Genomic DNA, 23,687 nt, shown 5'->3' with positions numbered 1-23,687 from the left:
ATTCATGGATGATGTGGGAGGGGAGCATAGGACTTCAATTATTTATTAATCTCAATCTTTTAAAAATTTTTTTATTTTTAATACAGTTTTAAATGGTACTTTCCATTTACAGCTACTACAAAATATTGGCTGTATTCCCCATGTTGCACGATACACCCTTGAGTCCATCTTAAACCCAGTAGCTTGTGCCTCCTGCTCAGCTGCCCCCATATTGCCCCTCCTGCCCCAGTAGTAACCACTGGTTTGTTCTCTATGTCTGTGTCTGTTTCTTTTTTGTTATATTCATTAATTTGTCGTAGTTTTTAGAGTCCACAGATGAGCAACATCATACAGAATTTGTCTTTGTCTGACTGATTTTGCTTTTCATAATGCCCTCCACATCCATCCATGTTGCTGCAAATGGAAAAATTTCATTCTATTTTGTGGCTGAATAGTATTCCATTGTGTGTGTGTGTGTGTGTGTGTGTGTGTGTACACATTACATTTTCTTTATCCATTTGTCTCTTGAGGGACACCTAGGTTGCTTCCATATCTTGGCAATTATAAAGAATGCTGCCACGAACATTGGGAGTGTATGTGTCTTTTAAAATTAGTTGCTTTTTTTTCAGATATATACTCAGGAGAGGAATTCCCGGGTCACGTGGCAGTTCTATTTTTATCTTTTGAAAACCTCTATACTGTTTTTCATGGTAGCTGCACCAATTTACATCCCCACCAACAGTGCACAAGGGTTCCCTGCTTCCCACATCCTTGCCAACGCCTGTCACTTGTGTTCTTTATGATGACAGCCATTCTGACAGATGTAACATAGTATCTCAAACTATTTAACTATTTTTGGTGTCTGTTGTAAAATATGCATAATAAGCTGGTAATGCATATATAATCTCAAAATGGATTTATGTTGAGGCTCATTGATCAACTACCTGAAACACACCAGGACTCAAGAAAAGCTGGCTTTATGCCTCAGGGAATACACACTCCTGAACCATCTTCATAACGTCTGGGAAGAGTTACTTGCTACCTTTGGACTCATGCATGAGAGGATTCTAAGAAAATAGGGGGCCAGTTCTGGGTAGAATGCTGCCAAGAAGTGAGAGAAGCTGAGTGTTGGCCATATGTAGATTTATCTGGAAGGTGGGAAGATTATAAGGAGGTTAGAGCTGACCTTGGGCTTCTCTGGTGGCACAGACAGTGAAGAATCTGCCTGCAATGCAGGAGACCTGGGTTCTATCCTTGGATCAGGAAACTCCCCTGGAGAAGGAAATAGCTGCCCATTCCAGTATTCTTGCCAGGAGAATTCGAGGCACAGAGGTGCCTGGTGGGCTACTGTCCATGGGGTTGCAAAGAGTCGGACTTGACTGAGCAACTAACACTACCCCTGCTACTACTAAAGCTGACCTCAGCCCTTCACTGAGGACTACCATTCACGTTAGAAGAGGTACATTTTAAGTCACTTTGTGTTTGTAAAGTGGCCCTATTTCTGTCTTGTTCCAAAGACAGTCACTGAATAGACTTGCCTAATAATGCGTATTTTTGGCAAGTGTTGTTTATGTTCAGTCACCACCTTAATGCCCTGACTTTTCCAGGGGTCATTTTTCATATTCTCTTCTGTAAGAAACCTGCTCAAAATTTTGTATTGATTTGATGATCTCAAAAGTTTAGAGGCGTTTGTCTAGGCAAGAGTTCCATGCCTCTTCCAAACCAGGTGATGTGTAGGGATTAACTCATGAAGACAACCACAGGGTCTGATATCTACTGAACTGGCTGTTCATTGAGTGCCTCAGGGCTGTTTGGATCAGAAATAAGGTGCAAATCCACCCAGGCTACTCATCCCTTCTGCTGTTTCTAGAGCTTGCTTCTGGGCACGTGGACTTCACCCCACACCTGCAATGTTCTTCTCATAACTCCCTTTCTTCTATCAATGTGTAGACATGCTCAAGTCTCCCTCCACTTTCAAAAGCTTTTTCTAAACCAGTTTTTCTTGTCTTTACAAACTTCTTGAAAATCTTATCTACCCTTTCTTACCATCATTCATTACATTTAGAAGAAACGATTTGTTAAAATTAATATACTGGAAATATACACTCATTTTAGAGAAACTGGACAATGTAGAACAGAAACAGCAAAGTTCTCCCATCATCTCAAAACCTAGGGGTAGTTCAGTTGTTAATGCGTCATCTAGTGAATCATTACTGTGTTTTGTTATTGTTGTTGTTGAGTCACTAAGTCACATCTGACTCTGTGAACCTGTGGACTGCAGCACACCAGGCTCCTCTGTCCTTCACTATCTCCTAGAGTTTGCTCAAATTCATGTCCATGGAGTCAGGGATGCTATCTAATCATCTCTTCCTGTGCTGCCCCCTTTTCCTTTGTCTTCATTCTTTCCCAGCATCACATACTATGTTCTACACATTGGTTTAAGTCCTAAAAATATAATGGTGAAGCAGAAAGATATGGGTCCATGTGTGTGTGTATGTGGTGTGGCTGCACATGTGTGCAATTTGAACTCAAAGTATCATCTTCATTTTTAATTCTTTGTATTCTTATTTCTGTTCCCTTCACTCCCCTAAAACGCTCTGCTCTGAGCAGCAGCAAGCTCCTGGTAACTGCTAAGCTAATGATTTCTTCTCCCCTCTCACAGCATTTGGATGTTCTGTTGATTCTCCCCCAACCTGAAGCTTTTGCCTTTTTAGTGTTGGTCAGTACACCAGCTCGTGACTTTTTGGATTGCACTAAGTCCATCCTAAAAGAGATCAGCCCCGGGTGTTCATTGGTAGGACTGATGTTGAAGCTGAAACTCCAGTATTTTGGCCACCTGATGTGAAGAGCTGACTCATTTGAAAAGATCCTGATGCTGGGAAAGATTGAGGGCAGGAGAACGGGACGACAGAGGATGAGATGGTTGGATGGCATCACTGACTCAATGGACATGGGTTTGGGTGAACTCCGGGAGTTGGTGATGGACAGGGAGGCCTGGCATGCTGCAGTTCATGGGGTGGCAAAGAGTTGGACACGACTGAGTGACTGAACTGAAATGAACTGAGCTCCATCTGAGCCCAGGTCCTCATCTGTGATTCCTGTATCCACCGACAGATGCAGGTACTTCTGGAGTCTGCTCTTGGCACATGTACTTATATTTGGACAATACTTTCTTCTAACATTGACTTTAGTGATCTCCCCTTGAAGTGAAGTGAAAGTCACTCAGTCCTGTCCAACTCTTTGTGACCCATGGACTGTAGCCCACCAGGCTCCTCTGTCTATGGAATTCTCCAGGCCAGAATACTGGAGTGGGTTGCCATTTCCTTCTCCAGGGGATCTTCCCAACCCAGGGATCAAACCTAGGCCTCCCGAATTGCAGGCAGACTCTTTACCAACCGAGCCATCTGGGAAGCCCCGATCTCCCCTTAGTTCCTCAAATTACAGCAACTCCAGTCTTGCGTGTTCTCCTAAGCTCTTGAATTGGATTTTCCTTTTTAAAACTTTTATTAAAGTATAGTTGATTTACAATGTTGTATTAATTTTCTCTACACAGCTGAGTGATTCCGTTATACATATAGATATTGTTTTCCACATTCTTTTCCATTATGGTTTGTCCCAGGATATTGAATATAGTTCCCTGTGCTATACAGTAGGTCCTCACTATTTATCCATCCTATGTATAATATTGGAACTTTTCCACGAATGGCTCATAGACATGTAATCCCTACATGTCTACAATTTAGCTCATTTGATTCCCCTAGTCCTGCGATGATTTGCTATTCTTTGCCACACATCTTATTTCCTAGTAACTTGGCTCTGCTGTTCTTCACTCCCTAGAGGGCTAGAGACCTCAGATTTTCCTTGATTTCCTGGCCTACATGTGTCCTGCACCCAAATATTTGCCAAGTCTTGGCAGATCCATGCACGCATAATGTCCGTTCCTAGATTTTTTTTGTTTCCATAGCCCTTGACCTCATCATCTTTTGTTTTGCTCAGATAGCTCCAAACATGTGATGGCGCGCTGCACCTCCATGCTCCTGCAGCTATCTTTACTAGGTCGTCATCTGGAGCCTCTGTCCTGCACTTGTCATTCTTTACTAGGTGAGTTTATTCTCTCTGGTATTATTATGAGGTGCCTGTTTATAGTACATCCTCTTAGACTTTTTGCCCCAGAGTTTTGCATAGAGCAGATACCTGATAGTGTTTGCTAAACTGCTTTGATTTTTATGAGACAGTTTCATCAACCCCAAACTGACTGATCTGGTTTGGCTCTGATATTATTCATTCATACAGAGATTGAAAAATTTAAGGACAGTAAAATGGTAAAATGGTTTTGAAATCCTTTGCACCTCAGGTAGGATGAGCTTTTACAATAGGTCTGTCTTTGCTGTTGGCTTTCCAGATCTGGCTTGAGTCCTATTTTCTTATGATGGATGTAGTGGCTCTGACCAGTGCCAGGATGTAGGCAATTGCTGCTGAAATAGCACAAGAAATCAGCACCAGCATTTAAGAAGAAGCCAAGAGCAGACGTCTGGCTTTTCAGTCAGTCTTTGCTGTGAAACCGAAACAGCGACTTGACTCAAGTCTTCCCTGGGTTGATTATCTTTTCTCTCTGCTGAGTTGATCACATTGTTGTGCATTGCTGGGACTCCCCCCCCCCCTTTTTTTAAGGTAGTGAGGGTTATTGGTGTCGTTTCCTTACACCATCCAAGAGAAATCCAGGGAAACCCAAGCAAGCTCTGTAAAAGAAGGCGCTCAGACTCCGCGGCCCCATCCCGCTGCTTCTGCTGGGCCGTGGGCACTCACCGTGTCCAGCATCTCCCGGGTGTGTGCTGCTGAGACACAAAACCGAGCCCGCGCTTCTGCAAGGGGCGTAGCTGGAAATCCAACGACCACCACACCGATTTTTCTCTCTAATAGATGTCTTGCAAAAGCCCTAAGGGAAAGATTAAGAAGGAGGTTAACTGAGAGATGACAAAATTCTACTGCAAAAAAAGGAATGTGGCTAATGACTTTAAAAAATAAGTAGAAGATAACTGAAGTAATGAAACTTCCGTCAAATACAATTGACCAGGAAATGTGGCAGCCAGTCACTTGATGGCACCACAACTGTGTGTGTATATTGTGGGACATGGCCCGTTCATTAGACAATGGTGTGTTCAGTCTTCAACACTGAGCAGAAAATGCAGATGGACGTGGACGTGACCTTGACCCTGGATGAACACATTCATATATATGGAAACGTTTTGTCTGTAGAGTTCCTAAGGAATAAAAGCCCTAACACACTTGTAGGACAAGAATAGAGACACAGACTTCGAGCAAGGGCTTGTGGACACAGAGGAAAGGAGAGGGTGTGATGAAGTGAGAGAGTAGCATTGACGTATATACATTACCTTGTGTACAATGGACAGCTAGTGGGAAGCTGCTGTGTACACAAGGAGCCCAGTCCTTGCTCCCTGATGGCTGAGAGGGGTGGGATTGGTGGGGGTGGGGTGGGAGGGGGGCTCAGGAGGAAGGGGATACATGTACACATACGACTGATTCTTGTTGTTGTACATGGAAACTAACACAGCATTGTAAAGAAATTATACTCCAATAAAAAGAACCCTAACACAATGCAACTACATAAGGAAACAATTTGTTAGATGCAAAACTATATGCTTTCAATACTTAATACAGTACTAATAATACAGTGTGGAGATTTTGAGAAGCCTCTACTTCGTGACTGTAATTTCAGAATCAGGATCAGAGGGTCTGCGGGAGACAACCCCAAGCCACGTTCTCTCTCCAGAGACAAGGATTTTATTTTCCATCAAGCCAAAGATATGAAATAGCAAGGGTTTTTCTCACTTTTTATGTGTGCCTTCAGGGATAATAAACACATTGGCTGGACTAAGTGGGGATGGGGAGGAGGGTGAGAGGGAAAGAAGTGTGCACTCACAGAGTCTTTCTCTAGAAGGAGCCTAGAGGCCTAGGTCATAGAATTACAGAGCTCTTTGATATAGAGTAAAACCTTTTAAAGCTACGATTCCTTCCCCTTCACCATTTCTAGCATCTTTTAATTTCAGAGCTGATCTCAGTAATGATTCTAGAATACTGAGCTCTCAAAGTCTGTAAATTTCTTGCACTGAGATCCAACCTCAGGCACAGGTTTGTGCATCCAAGTAAGTGAGTATTTCCCTCTCTGTGCTCATCGCTCCCCACAGGACTCCTTCGTCCCTGAGAAGCTCTGCCCATAAGTGGGGTAAATGTCTCAGATCTTCTAGGCTTAAGCGGCGGTGGTTGTTGTTTAGTTGCCTAGTCGTGTCCGACTCGGTGACCCCAGGGACTGTAGTTTGCCAGATTCCTCTGTCCAGGGGTTTTCCAGGCAAGAATGCTGGAGTGGGTTGCCATTTCCTTCTCCTTTGTGGGTGTCTTATTTTAGGCTGGAAGCTGACAACACTACAGAAACCCTGAGTTTCAAGAAGAATCCTCGATGCAGCCATGGAGAGGAAGGTTGTGGGGTTTCTCCTTCTCCTCCTGTTTAGCTGACAGCTTTTAGGTCTCCTCGTGCAGAAGGTGGGTTGTCAAAGGAAGCAATGGAGATTGCTGGGACCACCAAACACAGCCTCTCTGGCCCCCTGGCTTGGGCAAGGCGAGATTCAGCCTTTGATTTGGAAAGGTTGCAAGGAGATGGAGCTTTCTAACTGAGGAAGTTTGAAAACCAGCCATTCTTTCTCTTTCTTGATCACCCTATGGAAGGCTGCCCACGGAACTGCACAGGATGAGAGCTTGTAATTGTCTGAGAAACAAGTCAAGTGCTTTTATTGCTAGAGTACAAACCACCTGACCCATGATTTCTGGCTGGCTTTTGGGACTCCCCAAAGACCATTTTCACTGTCTGCACTTTTCTCTTTGTACCAGAGGAAGTGAGTTTTGCCAAAGAATGTAGAGTGAAATATATGACTGCTGATTCATTAGGTTAATCTGAGGCCTCCCTGGAGCATGTCTAGATTTAAAGCTTACAACTTATACAACTAAAGCTAGCCTCCTTCAGTTAATGTATATGATTGTTATGAATGTGAAGCATAATGAGCCTCTGGGTTTGTACTCCCCAAATCAAATTAGAGCTGGCATAGCCCAAAAGAAACTAAACTACTTGAATAAGAAGAATAAAATATTAGCTCTGCACTGCACACAGCATCAGTGCATTTTCGGCACCACCATCCTCCAAGCATATGATGAGGCCTGGGGCTGGAAAATGTCAGTCCTCTACCAAATAGGAAATACAATTCTTCTGATTATTTAAGTGAATTTTTATATGTGCAGTGAAATCACATTCTACTCTGCTACCTAGATGAGTCCAGTGGTAGAACTGCAGCAGGACTTTATTCAAAACGATACCTGGCTAGAGCTCATATTTCTATTCTGCAGTGGGGGGAAATGTGGAGAAATCACAATTCTTTAATAAAATCAAAGGTTTTTAAATAAGCAAATGGAAAAAGTGTTCAGACACTGGCTGAGACAACTAACTCCCTGTTTCAAAAGCTTTTCTGCATATAAACTTTCCATTGAAGGAATATCAGAGAAGAAAACAAGACCAGGGAATGGCTACTCCTGCCAACAATAGATAACATTACCTTTTGGAACTAATCTGTTCTAAGTTTTCTTTAACAACAGAAATAATCAGATTTTTTTGGTGCTAATTGTACAGTCCCCATTGTACTAAACCATGCCCTTTTGTTTCACTGATGATGACATTAAAGAGGGTTAAACTATGCTCTGCATTGCTTTAAAGAGATGTGCATTTTCCCCCATGGACTAAAGCTTGAGAGGCTGTGCAGTGCATTGAAAAGAAATGGAACTGACCTGAACTCTGGGCTCTAGTACCTGCAACAGGAATGACACTGAGAAAATAGTTTTGCCTTTTGTGCGTTTAGGTGTCTTCATTTCTAAACCCAAGCTAGGCATCCCGCCTTCAACGGCTGAACACTGGGTTTAAGAGCCTTCCTTAGCATATAATTAACATTCAGCAATATTAGCTCCTCCTTAAAACTATCTTACAAGGGAAGGTACTAGACCATTTGACACATCATCCAAGGTCCAGTTGATGCAGGGCATAGCAAGATCTTTTCCTACTCTTTTCCTGGAAGCTTTATTGTTATTAAAGGATAATAATTATTTTACTCTATCCTGTATGAAATAAATATTTTTAAAATATTGTAATTATTTTAAAAAGACATGCATCTTTTTTTAAATTTTTTTATTATTATTTTTTAATTTATTTATTTATTTATTTATTTTTTTAATTTTAAAATCTTTAATTCTTACATGCATTCCCAAACATGACCCCCCCTCCCACCTCCCTCCCCACAACATCTCTCTGGGTCATCCCCATGCACCAGCCCCAAGCATGCTGCACCCTACGTCAGACATGGACTGGCGAGTCAATTCTTACATGATAGTATACATGTTAGAATTCCCATTCTCCCAAACCATCCCACCCTCTCCCTCTCCCTCTGAGTCCAAAACTCCATTATACACATCTGTGTCTTTTTTGCTGTCTTGCATACAGGGTCGTCATTGCCATCTTCCTAAATTCCATATATATGTGTTAGTATACTGTATTGGTGTTTTTCTTTCTGGCTTACTTCACTCTGTATAATTGGCTCCAGTTTCATCCATCTCATCAGAACTGATTCAAATGAATTCTTTTTAATGGCTGAGTAATACTCCATTGTGTATATGTACCACAGCTTTCTTATCCATTCATCTGCTGATGGACATCTAGGTTGTTTCCATGTCCTGGCTATTATAAACAGTGCTGCGATGAACATTGGGGTACACGTGTCTCTTTCAATTCTGGTTTCCTCGGTGTGTATGCCCAGCAGTGGGATTGCTGGGTCATAAGGCAGTTCTATTTGCAAATTTTTAAGGAATCTCCACACTGTTCTCCATGTACTAGTTCTCTCTGTACTAGTTTGCATTCCCACCAACAGTGTAGGAGGGTTCCCTTTTCTCCACACCCTCTCCAGCATTTATTGCTTGCAGATTTTTGGATCGCAGCCATTCTGACTGGTGTGAAGTGGTACCTCATTGTGGTTTTGATTTGCATTTCTCTAGTAATGAGTGATGTTGAGCATCTTTTCATGTGTTTGTTAGCCATCCGTATGTCTTCTTTGGAGAAATGTCTATTTAGTTCTTTGGCCCATTTTTTGATTGGGTCGTTTATTTTTCTGGAATTGAGCTGCATAAGTTGCTTGTATATTTTTGAGATTAGTTGTTTGTCAGTTGCTTCATTTGCTATTATTTTCTCCCATTCAGAAGGCTGTCTTTCACCTTGCTTATATTTTCCTTTGTTGTGCAGAAGCTTTTAATTTTAATTAGATCCCATTTGTTTATTTTTGCTTTTATTTCCAGAATTCTGGGAGGTGGATCATAGAGGATCCTGCTGTGATTTATGTCTGAGAGTGTTTTGCTTATGTTCTCCTCTAGGAATTTTATAGTTTCTGATCTTACATTTAGATCTTTAATCCATTTTGAGTTTATTTTCGTGTGTGGAGAGGGTGTGGAGAAAAGGGAACCCTCCTACACTGTTGGTGGGAATGCAAACTAGTACAGCCACTATGGAGAACAGTGTGGAGATTCCTCAAAAAATTGCAAATAGAACTACCTTATGACCCAGCAATCCCACTGCTGGGCATACACACTGAGGAAACCAGAATGGAAAGAGACACATGTACCCCAATGTTCATCGCAGCACTGTTTATAATAGCCAGGACATGGAAACAACCTAGATGCCCATCAGCAGATGAATGGATAAGAAAGCTGTGGTACATATACACAATGGAGTATTACTCAGCCATTAAAAAGAATTCATTTGAATCAGTTCTGATGAGATGGATGAAACTGGAGCCAATTATACAGAGTGAAGTAAGCCAGAAAGAAAAACACCAATACAGTATACTAACACATATATATGGAATTTAGGAAGATGGCAATGACGACCCTGTATGCAAGACAGGAAAAAAGACGCAGATGTGTATAACGGACTTTTGGACTCAGAGGGAGAGGGAGAGGGTGGGATGATTTGGGAGAATGGGAATTCTAACATGTATACTATCATGTAAGAATTGAATCGCCAGAGAGATGTTGTGGGGAGGGAGGTGGGAGGGGGGTTCATGTTTGGGAACACATGTAAGAATTAAAGATTTTAAAATTTAAAAAATAAAAAACTAAAGAAAAATAAATAAATAAAAAAAATAAAAAGACATGCAGCCACAGTGACTCAATGTTACACTCAGCTGAAACTAGTAATAATAATCCTTGTAGCCACAGTAGTAGAAGTCGTTGTAATGATGCTGTCTTCCACTGAGCAAGTGCTTATTCAATCACTACACTAAGTGCTTTATATGCACTATTGATACTATTAAAAATAACAGCCAGCCCTGAGTAGACCCCTGTAAGAGGTGGCATGCCAAGGCTGATAGCTTCATCTTGCTTAATCTTCAAATGATATTAGGAAATAGGTCCTATGCAATCCCATTTTCTTTTTTTTTTTTAATTTATGTTTCACTGGAAGATAATTGTCTTATGATGTTGTTCGGTTTCCACTGTAGAACTTGGATCAGCCATAATTACACACGTGTCCCCTCCTCCCCTCTCCCATCCTCAGAGCACCGGACTGAGCTCCCTGTGTTACACAACAGCTTCCTACTAGCTGTCTGTTTGGCACACGGTAGTGTACACAGGTGAATGTGGCTCTCGCACTTTATCCCACGCTCTCCTTTCCCCTCGGTTTTCACAGTCTTTATTCTTGCCCCACAAATAGCTTCATCAGTACCATTTTTCTAGATTCCATACGCATGTGTTAATATGTGATATTTTTTTATGACTTATTCATTGCTGTATAATAGACACTAGGTTCATCCATCTCATTTCAACTGACTCAAATTTGTTCTTTTTATTGGCTGAATAATATTCCACTGGGCTTCCCTGGTAGCTCAGATGGTAAAGAATCTGCTTGGAATATGGGAGACATGGGTTCGAGCCCTGGGTTGGGAAGATCCCCTGGAGGATGGCATGGAAACCCACTCCAGTATTCTTGCCTGGAGAATCCCTGTGGACAGGGGAGCCTGGCAGGCTACAGTCCATGGGATTGTAAAGAGTCAGACATGACTGAGTGACTTGGCACAATATTCCACTGTATATATGTGCCATAACTTCCTTATCCATTCATCTGTCAGGGAACATCTAGGTTGCTTCCATGTTCTGGCTATTGTAAACTGTGCTGCAGTGAACATCGGGGTACATGCATCATGCGTCTTTTTGAATTGTGATCTTCTCAGGGTATAAAGATGCTCATCGTTGCTCATCATTAGAGAAATGCAAATCAAAATTACCATGAAGTATCCCCTCACACTGGTCAGAATGGCTATCATTAAAAAATCTATAAACAATAAACACTAGAGAGGGTATGAAGAAAAAGGGAACCCTCTTGGACTGTTGGTGGGAACGTAAATTGATACAACCACTATGGAGAACAGTATGGAAATTCCTTAAAAAGCTAGGAATAAAACTACCATATGACCCAGCAATCCCACTACTGGCTAATATACCCTGATATATCTCATTTTCGATATGAGAAAAGCGGGGATTCAGAAGTTTGGTTTAATGAGGAAGAGACAGAATGAGAAGACTTTTTCATTCCAAACATCTCATTATACTTTAGAACATAACTTTTCCAGGAAACTCCTTCTCAGTTTTATTTTCATTTTTCACATTAGCTTTGCCAAGTCAGGACTCCTGTTGTATAAAGGAGGAGAGGAACTCTGTCTCATTCTGTCGCCCCGCACTTAAGTGCAGTTTGTCATGGGCTCTTCTCATTAGATGGACTCAACTTCCCATCCTGTTGAGGTTCTAATTCCAGCTTCCATCATCAAATATCAAGCACACTCCCTAACACCACCCTCCAGTATTGTGTAATAAAGCAAGCTTACTTTTGGTGTCTTCATTTGAGCAAATCATAAAGTATTAGATAAGCATGGGCTAAGCGTGGAGTTGGAACATGCCACTTCCCCGGACACTCTGAGTAAATGTGGATTTTTTTCTGTGCCATCCAAGACCAGATGCTAGAGGGCTTTGCAGTATCTGCCGCTTGGAATCACCATTGTCCCCCTCCTCACCCCCGCTGCCATCAGCACAGAGCAGTGTCCTGTGACATCTGCAGCACCCTGTCCTCTGAGCCACCCCAAGCACTGATTTCCTGACCCAGATCCACAAACAAAGGGCTCAGTGGTGGACAACTGTGGTGCACGAGGCAACTCGTGTGGGTGTCATTTGGCCCTGGCGAAATGACATGAGTGGACATTAAAGAAACCATCTTTTAGGAATGTTTAACTCAGTCCTAACCATCATGAGTTTTCAACAAATAGCCCCAGAGCTTCTTTTCTATACTACTTCTAATACTCTGCCAATCAACCTAGACCGTCAGAGAATCGAATAGAAAGTTCCAACAATACGGTTGTGTTAGAGTGGTGTCAGGACCTCCAGAATCTGAGGAACATCTGTTGATAATTACTTTCTCCCATGTGCTGGGTCAGACACACAAATATTTTATATTTAGAAAAGATTTTAATTAAGTTCTTTTAAATCACAGAGTTCATTCATGTCTAGCAGAATGGAGAATGACTCCTGGAGAAACTCATCAACACCATATTGAGAAAAAGTCTTTTTTTTCTTGCTTTATGCACTTATTACTGATGTTCAACTTCAGAGTCACAATCATTGGAAAACAACCTGAAGTCGGCTTACAGGAGAGGTATTAAAATTTGGTGTTGGGAGCAAGAGTTTTGGAGCAAGAGCCTAAGTTTGGGTTTGCCTTTTGGTTTTCCTACACTTGATCTTGACTTTGGAAAGCTATTTAACTGCTCTCAGCCTGTTTCCCCACACAGGAGGCTGCCTTCTTTGGAGGATGGCTGTGAGAGTTCAATGGGAGAATGCACAGATCCTGGTCATGTTGCTTTTGAATGCTGGGAGAGAGGGTTTTTTGAGGTTCTCCCCAGGAAAGATCTTAGGGCAGGAGGAAGGGCAGGACCCTTGTTCATTTATAGCTGAGGCCTCAGGCAGCAAGTGGTTTCACCCAATTCACAGAGCGTGGAAATGGTGGGCCGCAGCAGCTGGCTCCCTCCCAAGACCTTGTGACTTCTGAGAAACCGGACAAGTGAGTTTTGAGCTCAGCGTCTTGCTCAAGATGCAGAGCAGCACCTGCGCGGAAAGGGTCCCTGGTGTTGGAGTGCCATCTCCATCGGATCACCCTGGGGCTTAGGTGTTATGGTGGGGGTCCGCTGGATACTCACGCTACTTTCGCAGGCATGTAAAGGAGCAGGGGGACCACAGGAGACTCTTCATTGCCATACACAATGAATCCCATTTGGCTTAGTCTCTGTCTGAAGTATCTTGTATTTTTTGCCAGTTGCTGTACTCTCTGCAGCCCTGGAAGGAAATAGGCATGAAATCCATCAATTCCCACCTGGAAGAGGGAAGCAGATGCCAGACTGTCTTGGCAAGTGCTGTTAAGTCTTTCTGCAGGTCTGCATTAAGGGCTGGAGGAGGGTCAGAGCAGGGTGGGCAAAGATCTCCTGGTGGGCAGGTATGGGCACTGATGCCCGGGACCTGCCCTGTGCCTGGAAGACAGGGTCCGGGGGACAGTGCTGCTGGCTACTGCTGCCAACTACAGTCAGGCTAGGCTTCAGGGCAGCAGGGGAGCAGGAAGGGTGTCTCGCCAGAATGAAGGAGGTAAACTATTATTTACTAGGTACCCACCGGGTGTGGAATCTGCCAAGTGCTATAGACGCATTAGTTCAGGGGAAGGGAGTGTGAAACAGAACACCAACCAAGAAGGAGATTGTTGCAAACCTCAACTGTCCCTCTTCTTTTCTGTTATTACTCTTCACCCCTTTCCCCATCCTCGTTCTCCAGGAAGATCCCTGTCCAGCTCTGCCAGTCCTCAGAAAGCAGACCGTGAGGGAGAAAACACCTTGGTTGTTGTACTTTGTTGAGAAAGCTGACCTGGCCCCCCCCAGGCTGGCAACAGCCCATGGATGAAGGACACGCTTCGCCTAAGGGCAGTTCATTTGGCTGCTGCCCAGGGAGCTGTGAGTGGGTCTCTCATGAGAAGTTTGCCAAAGAGATAATACATATGAATTAGACCAGTAAGATGGTCTTGCTAGTAGAGCACGACTATAAAAAATTTAGAGAGAATCAACAATGGGATGAAAAACAAAAAAATGATGGGAATTGAGAGAAAATTGCATTACTGGAATCTGTGAGACAGAGGAAGTCACTGGTCAGTGGAAGCTAGGGCGGCCCTGAAGTAGAGAAGTGGGCAGTGCAAGGTCAGATAGGAGCAACGAGAGAAAAGAGATAGAAACAGGCTCCTGGGGGGGAGACGGGCATGAATGAAAGAATCACAAATGAATGTAAAGTTGCAGCTCTGATGAGGGTGGTAACGAACGCCATGTGGTGTTTGAGAGTCCGCAGTGGAGAGCTTAGACCAAGTCTGAGGAAAGCAACGCGTGATGAGTGAGCTGAGATCTGAAAGATAGACAAAGGTTACCAAAATAAAGAGGAGGGAATTCCTCACCCAGGAAACAGATGCAATGGCCCTATAGTTTGTAGGCAAAACAGAATGGTTGAGAACCAGCAAGATGTGGTTGAGGGCAGGGCAAGACAGAAGGAACAGTGAGTAGCTTGTCTGAAACACCAGAAGTACAGGGAATTGGAGAATCCAGCATTGAGTGCTTGGGAAGAGGAGCTTAAAAGGGAGACAAAAGCAGGAGCAATCAGGGAGGGAAAAGAAGTCAGGAGAACTGGCATTCACTGGCGTTATTGATATTGCACTCATGGGTAACTTTCGCTGTGAGGGTTCCTAGCTGGGACTTGGTTTTAAAGACACAGTTAGTTGCAGGTATAGTTCACTTTCATTCATATGGGCTTTTAGTTTCCTACCCACCTTCTTGAAACAATAAGCTCTCTCCCCTAAAATTTCAGATTTGCAACATGAATCCAAGAAAGGGACTTGGAGAGGTGTAGAGCCATTTGCATAAATTCTGTTGCATAGACACAGCCTCTTTTGTGCTTTAAAAAAAAAAAAAAAGAATTGTTTTGGAACATGCTGAAGTGTCTTCTGGTACAGAGAGGAAGCTATCTGAAGGACAGAACTAGAAGTAAAGAAGAAAAATATTTGTCATTACTTTAAAAAAATTTCTTCGTCCATACATTGAAACAGTGTGTGCTTAGGAAGATGAGAACATAGGAGCAAGGGTTTTGTGGATCAGAAAAGAGGGGCTGGACTAGGACTTGCTTAAAGAAGGTGATTCAGATACAAATGAACTTATTTACAAAACAGAAACAGACTTGTAAAAAACAGACTTATGGTTACTAAAGGGGAAACATTGGGGGAATAAATCAAGAGCTTGGGATGAATGAACACATACGACTCTACATAAGATGGATAAACAGTGAGGATCCACTATATATTAATGGCACAGGGAACGCCGCTCAATGTTCTGTGATGACCTATGAGAGACGAATCTAAAAACAGATGTATGTATGTACCTGTATACCTAAAACTAACACAGCATTGTAAATCAACTATACATCAGTAAAATAAAAAAAAAAAAATAAGAAGGTGTTTCAAATGAAGGCACAGATATACACCCCAGTCTTCAAAATGTATTCCATATGGCTTGTCCCCTTGTATGTGCAGCTTTTCTGTTGATTGTTAGCTGTACAATGAATAGATGAGTTCATCAGGCTGGGTCTGATACTTCCTAAATGACCCCCTCTAGGACTAGACGGATTTCCTGGTCTGGTAGTACCTGAATGACTTATATTGCTTTTCCCAATGGCATTATCTTTGCACTTGCCCGTAATGACTCATCCATCATTGGGCTGCCCCGCTACTTAATCAGCCCCGTCTGTCCTCTCTGCCTTGATTAACCCAAGTAACTGGATCACCAGCTAACGTCGTCACTTTCTGGTTTCTAGATCCTTTGGAGACTTGACCAGATGGATCAGAATATTGATCACAGGGGCAGCTGACTCTTAAGAACTGGATGTTTTATTCTTGCCGTCTTTTCCCTCTTTGAAGCACGCAGCATAGCATGGCAGGCAGGCCATTATGACACACTTTGTGGACACCACTTTTTCTCATGTAGGACTCCTATAGATGGCTTGACGTCTTTTGAGCTGGCCAAGATACACCTCCTTTCAGTTACTCTATTGCTCACTTCTGAAAATTGGAAACATTCTCCTAGTGTTGGCGGGCCTGGAGGCAGAGAGAAATCTGTACGTATAAAATGCTATTCATCTGCAGGATGTGGGTGATTTGATTAATTATGCTGTACTTTGAGCTTCTTGTTTGAAAAGCACTGTGTCAAAGTAGAAGGAATTTTTGCACTTGTCCTTTCGTACAGGGGTGGGCATGCCAAGATGACATGAAGGCTGGGAGTGGTAGTGGCCTTCCCTTTGCAGCATATAAGGTCCCTAGTGAGATACTTTCTGATTCTCCTTCAACCCATTATAGAGAAGACAGGGGAGGCCCCGCCCAGATAAATAAGTTAGGGGTCAGATCTCTTATGTAGAGTGCTGGAGAGCTTATGCAATTGTGTCATTTTGCTGTATTCTTGGTTCTCTGGAAAAGGAATAAGCTCTGGAGTTAAATGGACTAGGAAACTCCAAACTCCACGTGGACAACTTAAGGCTTTAAAACCTCAGTTTTACCTGGAAAACCTCAGTTTTACCTTATTTCACAGGAAGACTTGGAGCAATAAAGGGGTTAGTGCAGGAACATGCTTAGTACTGTGTCTGGGAAACAGATATTTACAAGGTTAGTTACATTTTTCCATTAGCAGCAGTTCTCAGCAGCCTCAGTGGCACCTTGGAGCATCTAAAGAGTCCCTATGCCCAGACTGTACCCCAGACCAATGAAATCGGCATCTCTGGGAATGAGACCAAGTGTGAGTTTTGGCTTTCACCAGGTGCAGCCAAGGAAACTCAGTGTCTCAGAAACAATGGCCATTACCAGTTCAGCCCCAAGGCCATGGGTGGCTGTGTTTGGCCGTGTCTTGGCTGAGTCATGCTCCTTGGTGGGACATGGGAAAGTAAAAAGATGGGCATTTGTCCTTGCTTCTTGTTTGGCAAGATGACATCCCAGCAGTTATTGAACGCCTGGGGTCTCCAGTGGTACATTTGGGGGGTGACTTGCTCCTGGACAGTTATCAGCTCCAAAATGCTCACTTGACTGGAGATCAACCCACTGTCAACCTCGCCCCTCCCGTGAGGCTGGATAAGGTCATGGATGGACACAATCGGACAGATGACCTGTAGGGTGCCATTCGGCCCACTCGGGTTTCTAGCTCTGCCGACTTGAGGGATGGACTGGGTTTAACCTTCTCTCCAATGCTGTTAAAACAAAAACAGCTGGGGCCGGGGAAGGAAAACAAATAAAACCCTAAGCGTCCCACTACAAAGCCATGCAGTCCCCTAATAAAAACAATCACCAGTGGAGTTTCCAAAAATATGCTTGGGACAACTCCATCTTCAGAGGGCCAGGAGGCACTGTGGACAGAGGACATGCTCAGAATGACCTGTCAGAAGCTAAAGAAGGAAAATTTCTTCTCTGTTGAACCATCGGCTGGCAAGAAAGAGAAAGGCATTTCCCTCTGTAAGGCTCCAGCGCGTTTGCCAGCCAATACCAATGACACTCTCCATTTTCTGTAGACTTTTCGAGCTCGCTGTCTAACAGAGGAAATGTGCATAGACCCAGATGCCGTCGGGGAGACTCATTTTATTATGCCCCAGGTTGCAAAGGGCACATACAGAGACACACATGGCGCTCCTCTCACCAGTGCAGAATACAGACTGGGAGACCTCAAACCTGCTTCTTGGCAGCTGTGCTGGGAAAAGGTGGTTCTTTCCTTTAGAGATGGGTAGAATCTTCCCTTAAAGCCTGTCGCACAATTTAAGAAGTTCATCTTTCTTAACAACCAAATTGATCCTCCAGGGTGCCCGCAGTGGTCTCAGAAGGTCTCCCCTGCCCCTCCGCGCCCACCCCAACTGTCCACGGCCTCCCCTTCCTTCCATTTATTTGTCTGATGCTCACACTAGGCTTCTCCTCCAGGCACAGGGAGGGGCGGGGGCGGGGGTGCTGGGGAGAGACCTTGGAGTAAAATTTCAGCGTGGCAGCAGGAACCCAATGTCTGTTATTTTAAGCTCTGGACACCAGACAGGACATTTTGTTTCCAACACACTCTGGGGCAGGGAGATCTCAGGAAAGATCAAGAGGCTACAGAGCAGCAAGAGTCATAAGAATCACATTAGCAGTGACAAGCTTCCCAGTGGGATGGCGAAAACAGGGTTTGGAGTGGTTTGCGGAAAGGAACACACGTTTTTATCAGGCGCTGAAGCGCTCCCTTTTGATGTCCAGATTCCAAGGTTACGGCGTGTTTTATGCTCACATGCACATGTGCCAAGGACTGCCCAGGCCTCTCCATGCCCCCATTAATGCACGCAGGAGTGGGACTGGGCAGGCTAGATGGTTTCATTTCCATGCCTCTACCTCGCCACTTGCGGCTCAAAGACACCGTCAGGGGCTTAATCCACAAAGAGAGGTAAGGATGAACATCCCTTGTGCAGCTACTATAAGCCAGGCACTGTGCTTTGGGGTCCCCTTCACAGACAAGGAGACTGAGGCTGGGAGGTGGCTTTTGCATTACCCAGTGGGCCTGGACATTGGGGGTGCCATCGAGTTTATCAGAGTCTGCTCTTTGAAGAAGCTGTGAAAGTTATTCCCAATGAGGTGTGAGTCCCATGCTTCATGGGTTCATACATTTCACAACTGAAGAGCCTTCACTGTGTACCGGAGAAAGGCCAGCTGCTAATATGGAGGAGAAGATAAAAGAATTCTAGGGCTGTATAATAATCTACCAGTTAGGCAAGAAATAATCTACCAGTTAGTGCCTCTGAGGTGTTGCTAGTGGGGAAGAACCCACCTGCCAATGCAGGAGACACAAAAGACACAGGTTTGATCCCTGGGTCAGGAAGACATTCTGGAGGAGGGCGTGGCAACGCACTCCAGTGTTCTTGCCTGGAGAATCCCACAGACAGAGGAGCCCGGAGGGCTATAGTCCACAGGGTCACAAAGAGTTAGACATGACTGCAGCAACTTCGCATGTGCGCACAGCCTACCAGTAGACTGGGCAGATATCAGATAATAGACAGGAGAAGGGCGGTAAGACAAATAGAGACAGAGTCAGCAGGCCTGTCGCAGTGCATAGCAGGGCTTCTTGAATCCTTACAGAATACGTGATATGATTTAATTTTAATTTGCATTTAAATAGAGAGCAGTTCCTTAGTTACTAATGATGGGGAATGAGGGTAATTTGGAAGGCTGGAGTCTTCTGGGAACCTTGTGAATTGGTGATTCTTAATCAGGGGAACACACCAGAGACTTCAGGGAATTTTTTGTTTTCTAGGATACTCATGGGTAAGTCCAGGAGAAGGCAATGGCACCCCACTCCAGAACTCTTGCCTGGAAAATCCCATGGGCGGAGGAGCCTGGTGGGCTGCTGTCCATGGGGTCGCTAAGGGTCGGACATGACTGAGTGACTTTACTTTCACTTTTCACTTTCATGCATTGGAGAAGGAAATGGCAACCCTCTCCAGTATTCTTGCCTAGAGAATCCCAGGGACGGGGGAGCCTGGTGGGCTGCCGCCTATGGGGTCTCACAGAGTCGGACACGACTGAAGTGACTTAGCAGCAGCAGCAGCAGCAGCATGCTAAGTCCCCATCTGCAGAGATTCTGCTCCTGCAGGACTGGTGTGGACCCTCTTGAAAGCCCTCCCCTGGGTGACTGTGGTGTGTACCCTAGTTCAAAACCAGCCCTTGTAGTCATGAATTATGGCGGCTGCTGATTCTATGAAGATAATAAGGATGATTCTAATTGAAGACTCTGGAGAGCAATTTTGTCTCCGAGTATTTTTGCATTTTTCTGCTCCATCTACAGATCCGTATGTCAGCTTCCATCCACCCTTTTCTCTTTGCCATGAAGATGAGCAAGCCACTCATGTCTGAGCATTAATTTACTGCTCTGTTAAGTGGGGATGGTGACGATCTGTCTCCTGGGACTTTGGGGAGAATGCTACTTAGTGCTATTCAGCACGGGGGCTGCTGTGTGGCAGGATTGAAAGACGAATGTGTCTACTGTTTTCAAGGAGCTCATAGATGAGGAAAATTAATCTAATAATCCTAAACGGTAGAAAGTTGAATGCCCTGTGGAAGAAATGCTCTGCGAGTTTGCAACAAAGACCCCGGAGGTGGCAAGAACACACGTTGTGCACCAGAGGGGGGTCGGTAGCCCACTTGCCTAGAACATTTGGTTCACCGCCAGGAGAAGGATCAGTGGAATAAGACCCAGAGGGCTAGAGTTGCCAGCCCAGGAGCTGGTGGGCACTAGAGGGTCCAGGCAGCAGCGCGAACAGGAGATGCCAGGTTCTAGGGGGTTTCGGGAGAGGAGGTTGCAGCATGCGGCGCATGGAGTAGCATAAAGGAAAGGCTGGAGATGGCCAGGCACAGGAGGAGGCCAGGGTGGCAGCAGAAACGGGTGAGAGCGCGGCTGCAGCCATGGCTGCCGCAGAGGAGAGATTGTGGCTGAGGAATCGGCTTCTTGGAGTTCCTTGAAAGGGCCCCACGAGACAGTGCACGTGAAAGAAGCTGCTCGGCAGCCCCTTAGAGGCAGTGTGTACGGTATTCAGACGCTCCGGTTCTCAGAGTGTTTGCTGGGCAGGTTATACTGAGGAAGCCTAGAGGGTGCGGGGAAAAGGTGAGGCGGAGGCTCAGCAGCTGGGGGAATAGACCCCCCACCTCCAACTTGCTTCCACACCAACAGAGTTGAAGACTGGGAGCCTGATTTTCCTGGGTTCAAACTCCACTCTGCTAACCTCCAGCAAGGCATCTCATCTTTCTGCAACTAAGGTTCTTCACCAGTAAAATGTGAATAATGACAATGACAATAACAATAATAAGCATGTCCCTTTCGTACTGTTACAAGGATTTTATTTTAAGCACTTTGGAGAGCGTCTGGTACCCAACTGGTCCTATAAGAGTGCTGTAAAGTTATACAATGACTTTATAAAATGGGCTCCCATGTACATTTCATCTGAAAAAAATTCTATGGTTCAAAAAGATTTAAAAACGGTTCATTTTCAGTCATCACTGAGCACTGAACTGACTTGCTTGGATTTGCTCTCTGAAGCTGTGGCCAACAGAAGTGACCTGCGCTATCTACAGCCGTTCTGGTGGTTCCTATAACCTGGTTTTTGTTTGCTTCTTTTTTGTTTTGGTGCCTAGGACATGCCTTTTTATATGTTCTTATCTCCAAGAACTAAGTATTCACTAGACTAACATTCATTCTGAGTATTCAAGATGAAGCTTATAACTACTGGAAATCTTTACATAAAGTCCTATTTTACAAAGGCAAAATGAATTTTAGAGGCATTAACCAATACTTAAGACCTAATCAGGTTAGCTCTGAGAAAGGCCTGGGCTCTCCCTGAAGAAAGAGACTCAAAGAGGGAGGGAGGGGTCTTAACAGGGACATTCTCCACTGCTGACTTTGAAAATGGAGGGCATCATATGGTAAGAAATTCAAGTCTCCAGCAGTTGAGGTGAGTTCCCAGCTGACAGACAAACCAGGATCTCAGTCTGGCGACCCTCAGGAACTGGGTTCTGCTACACCCATGTGAGCTTGGAAGAGAAGGGTGAGCTCCAAAGAAAGCTGCTGACACCCTGATTTCTGCCTTGCCAGAGACTGCCCAGTCTCCCGACCCCAGGAGACTGTGAGATTATAAATGGGTGTTGTTTGAAACCCCTGAAGTTTGAGACTTCTCTGGCAGTCCAGTGGTTAAGGCTCTGTGCTCCCAGGGCAGGGGGGCAAAGCTTCAATCCCTGGTTGGGGAAATAAGATCTCACATGCTGTGTGGCATGGCCAAAAGATAAAAACAGGAAGCCCTGAAATTCGTGGTCATCTATTATGCAGAAACAGAGAACTAACACATTCTCTCTCGCCCAGAGCACAGCCACAAATCCACCTGCCTAATCCTCCCCAGCTGTGGCTGGTGGGGTAAATGGTTTTCTCCCCAACTTCTCCAGACAAGAGTGGGGCTAGGGTACGGCCCCCAGTGTGTTGGTGATTTTTGGTGTTCAGTTGAAAACGACCTGTGACAGGGAAAACAAAGATCAATGTGTAGCAGCAACTCCCCTTCACCCTCAAAGATCCTACAGCTGGAATCACGTTCTTCTCTGGTTGGACTGAACCGACAGAGAATTCCATGTGTGTTACATCACAACGCCCCCGTCTCCCCATCCACACAGAGGAAACAAAAGTGAAGAGGAAACTTCTGCAGGACTCGTGCTGTAAAAGGATATCTTGTTTGTAGGATGGGAGGAAGGAAGTGGCTACACTATCCTTTTGCCCCAGTGCCAGGGAAAAGACAAACAGATTCTCTTTACAGTCGTGCTGGGGAAACCCTTTAAGGCCTCAAAGCAAGTGCAGAATTTACTGATCTGCCATAAAATCCTACCCTTGGCTAACTCGAGGGGAAGTAAATGAAGGGACAGAACATTATGGACCAGTTTTTGAGCCATTTCTGCACAACCAGACAAACTTCCCCTCCTAGGTAGGGTTGGTTCCACGGGCTGGCTAATTCTGTTTATTGGATGCCCTCCCCACCCTGCAGTGGTCCTGAAAACATGCGAGCAGCCATAGGGCCGAGAGGCAATGACGGTCACTTCGCTTGCTAACTCCAACCTTAGGTCGCTCCCCCACCCCAGGCCAGGTAGAACTTTCTGACCCCCCAGCACAGGTGATTAATCATGGACAGAGGCAGCCTCGTGGTTGAGAGCCAGCCGAGCGTAGCACCTGCCATCTGCTCTGCATTAACTGTTGCTGAAAGGCCAGTGGCCTGTAACCGTTTAGAAAGCACAGCCCTCTGCGCCTTCTGCCTCTTTCTCTGCATTTCTCTGTGTCTCCAGCTGGCAACCAAGGGCCAAACAGATTTAGGAAGCAGCGGCAGGGGTCTTCCCTGAGCAAGGCCATGGGTCTCAGATGCCAGGGGCTCCAGACGGCCCATTTCAGGTGGGATTCTCTGCGGACTTCTCTGCACTCACAGAGGGACTGCAGAGGGACAGAACTAACAATGTGTTGGGGTTTCAGGGGAGAAAAGGACTTGGAGGAAGTGCATTTTGTATTCGCTAAAATCCCTGCCAAGGTGGGTGCTGAGAAGATATTTACAAACTCCGCATCTAATTATCATGGCTTCATCTGCCTGATCACAGTCCTGCCTGGTTGTCCCTCTTTATTCCTCATGGAGCTTCTGGGTGAAGAGTAAGTTAGCAAGAACGGCCACAGGATAAGCTTGATGGTTTGGATGGAGAAGCGTGGTTTGCAGCCCTCCAAACAGCTTGCCCTGTGGAGAAGCAATATCTTAGAAGTTCGTGAAGGAGTCTCATGTCAAATGTAAACAGGAGGAAAGCAAGAAAATTCCACTCTGGAGAGTGAATTGCTGTCACGCAGTGGACTGATTTCTCTCCGCCTTCAAAGTCCTAAATCTTCCCAGTTAGTATTCCCTTTTTTTAAACCTATCAAACTCAAGTGTAAAAATATGTG

At 44.7% G+C, this 23,687-nt stretch overlaps 1 protein-coding gene across 1 annotated transcript in view; it reads right to left on the bottom strand.

Moving 5' to 3' along the window:
- SPTLC3 (serine palmitoyltransferase long chain base subunit 3) overlaps nucleotides 1-23,687 on the bottom strand; it is a 143,058-nt gene that overhangs the window by 5,000 nt on the left and 114,371 nt on the right. The window contains exons 10-11 of the mRNA XM_069547112.1: nucleotides 13,317-13,452; nucleotides 4,786-4,915 (exon numbers count right to left, since the gene is read on the bottom strand). Coding sequence (XP_069403213.1) covers nucleotides 4,786-4,915; nucleotides 13,317-13,452 — 266 coding nt within the window. The remainder of the gene's footprint in view (nucleotides 1-4,785; nucleotides 4,916-13,316; nucleotides 13,453-23,687) is intronic.

The sequence above is a fragment of the Ovis canadensis genome, chromosome 13 (assembly GCF_042477335.2).
Source record: "Ovis canadensis isolate MfBH-ARS-UI-01 breed Bighorn chromosome 13, ARS-UI_OviCan_v2, whole genome shotgun sequence".
In the NCBI taxonomy this organism is placed as follows: domain Eukaryota; kingdom Metazoa; phylum Chordata; class Mammalia; order Artiodactyla; family Bovidae; genus Ovis; species Ovis canadensis.
This window is presented reverse-complemented; position numbering and strand designations above follow the sequence as displayed.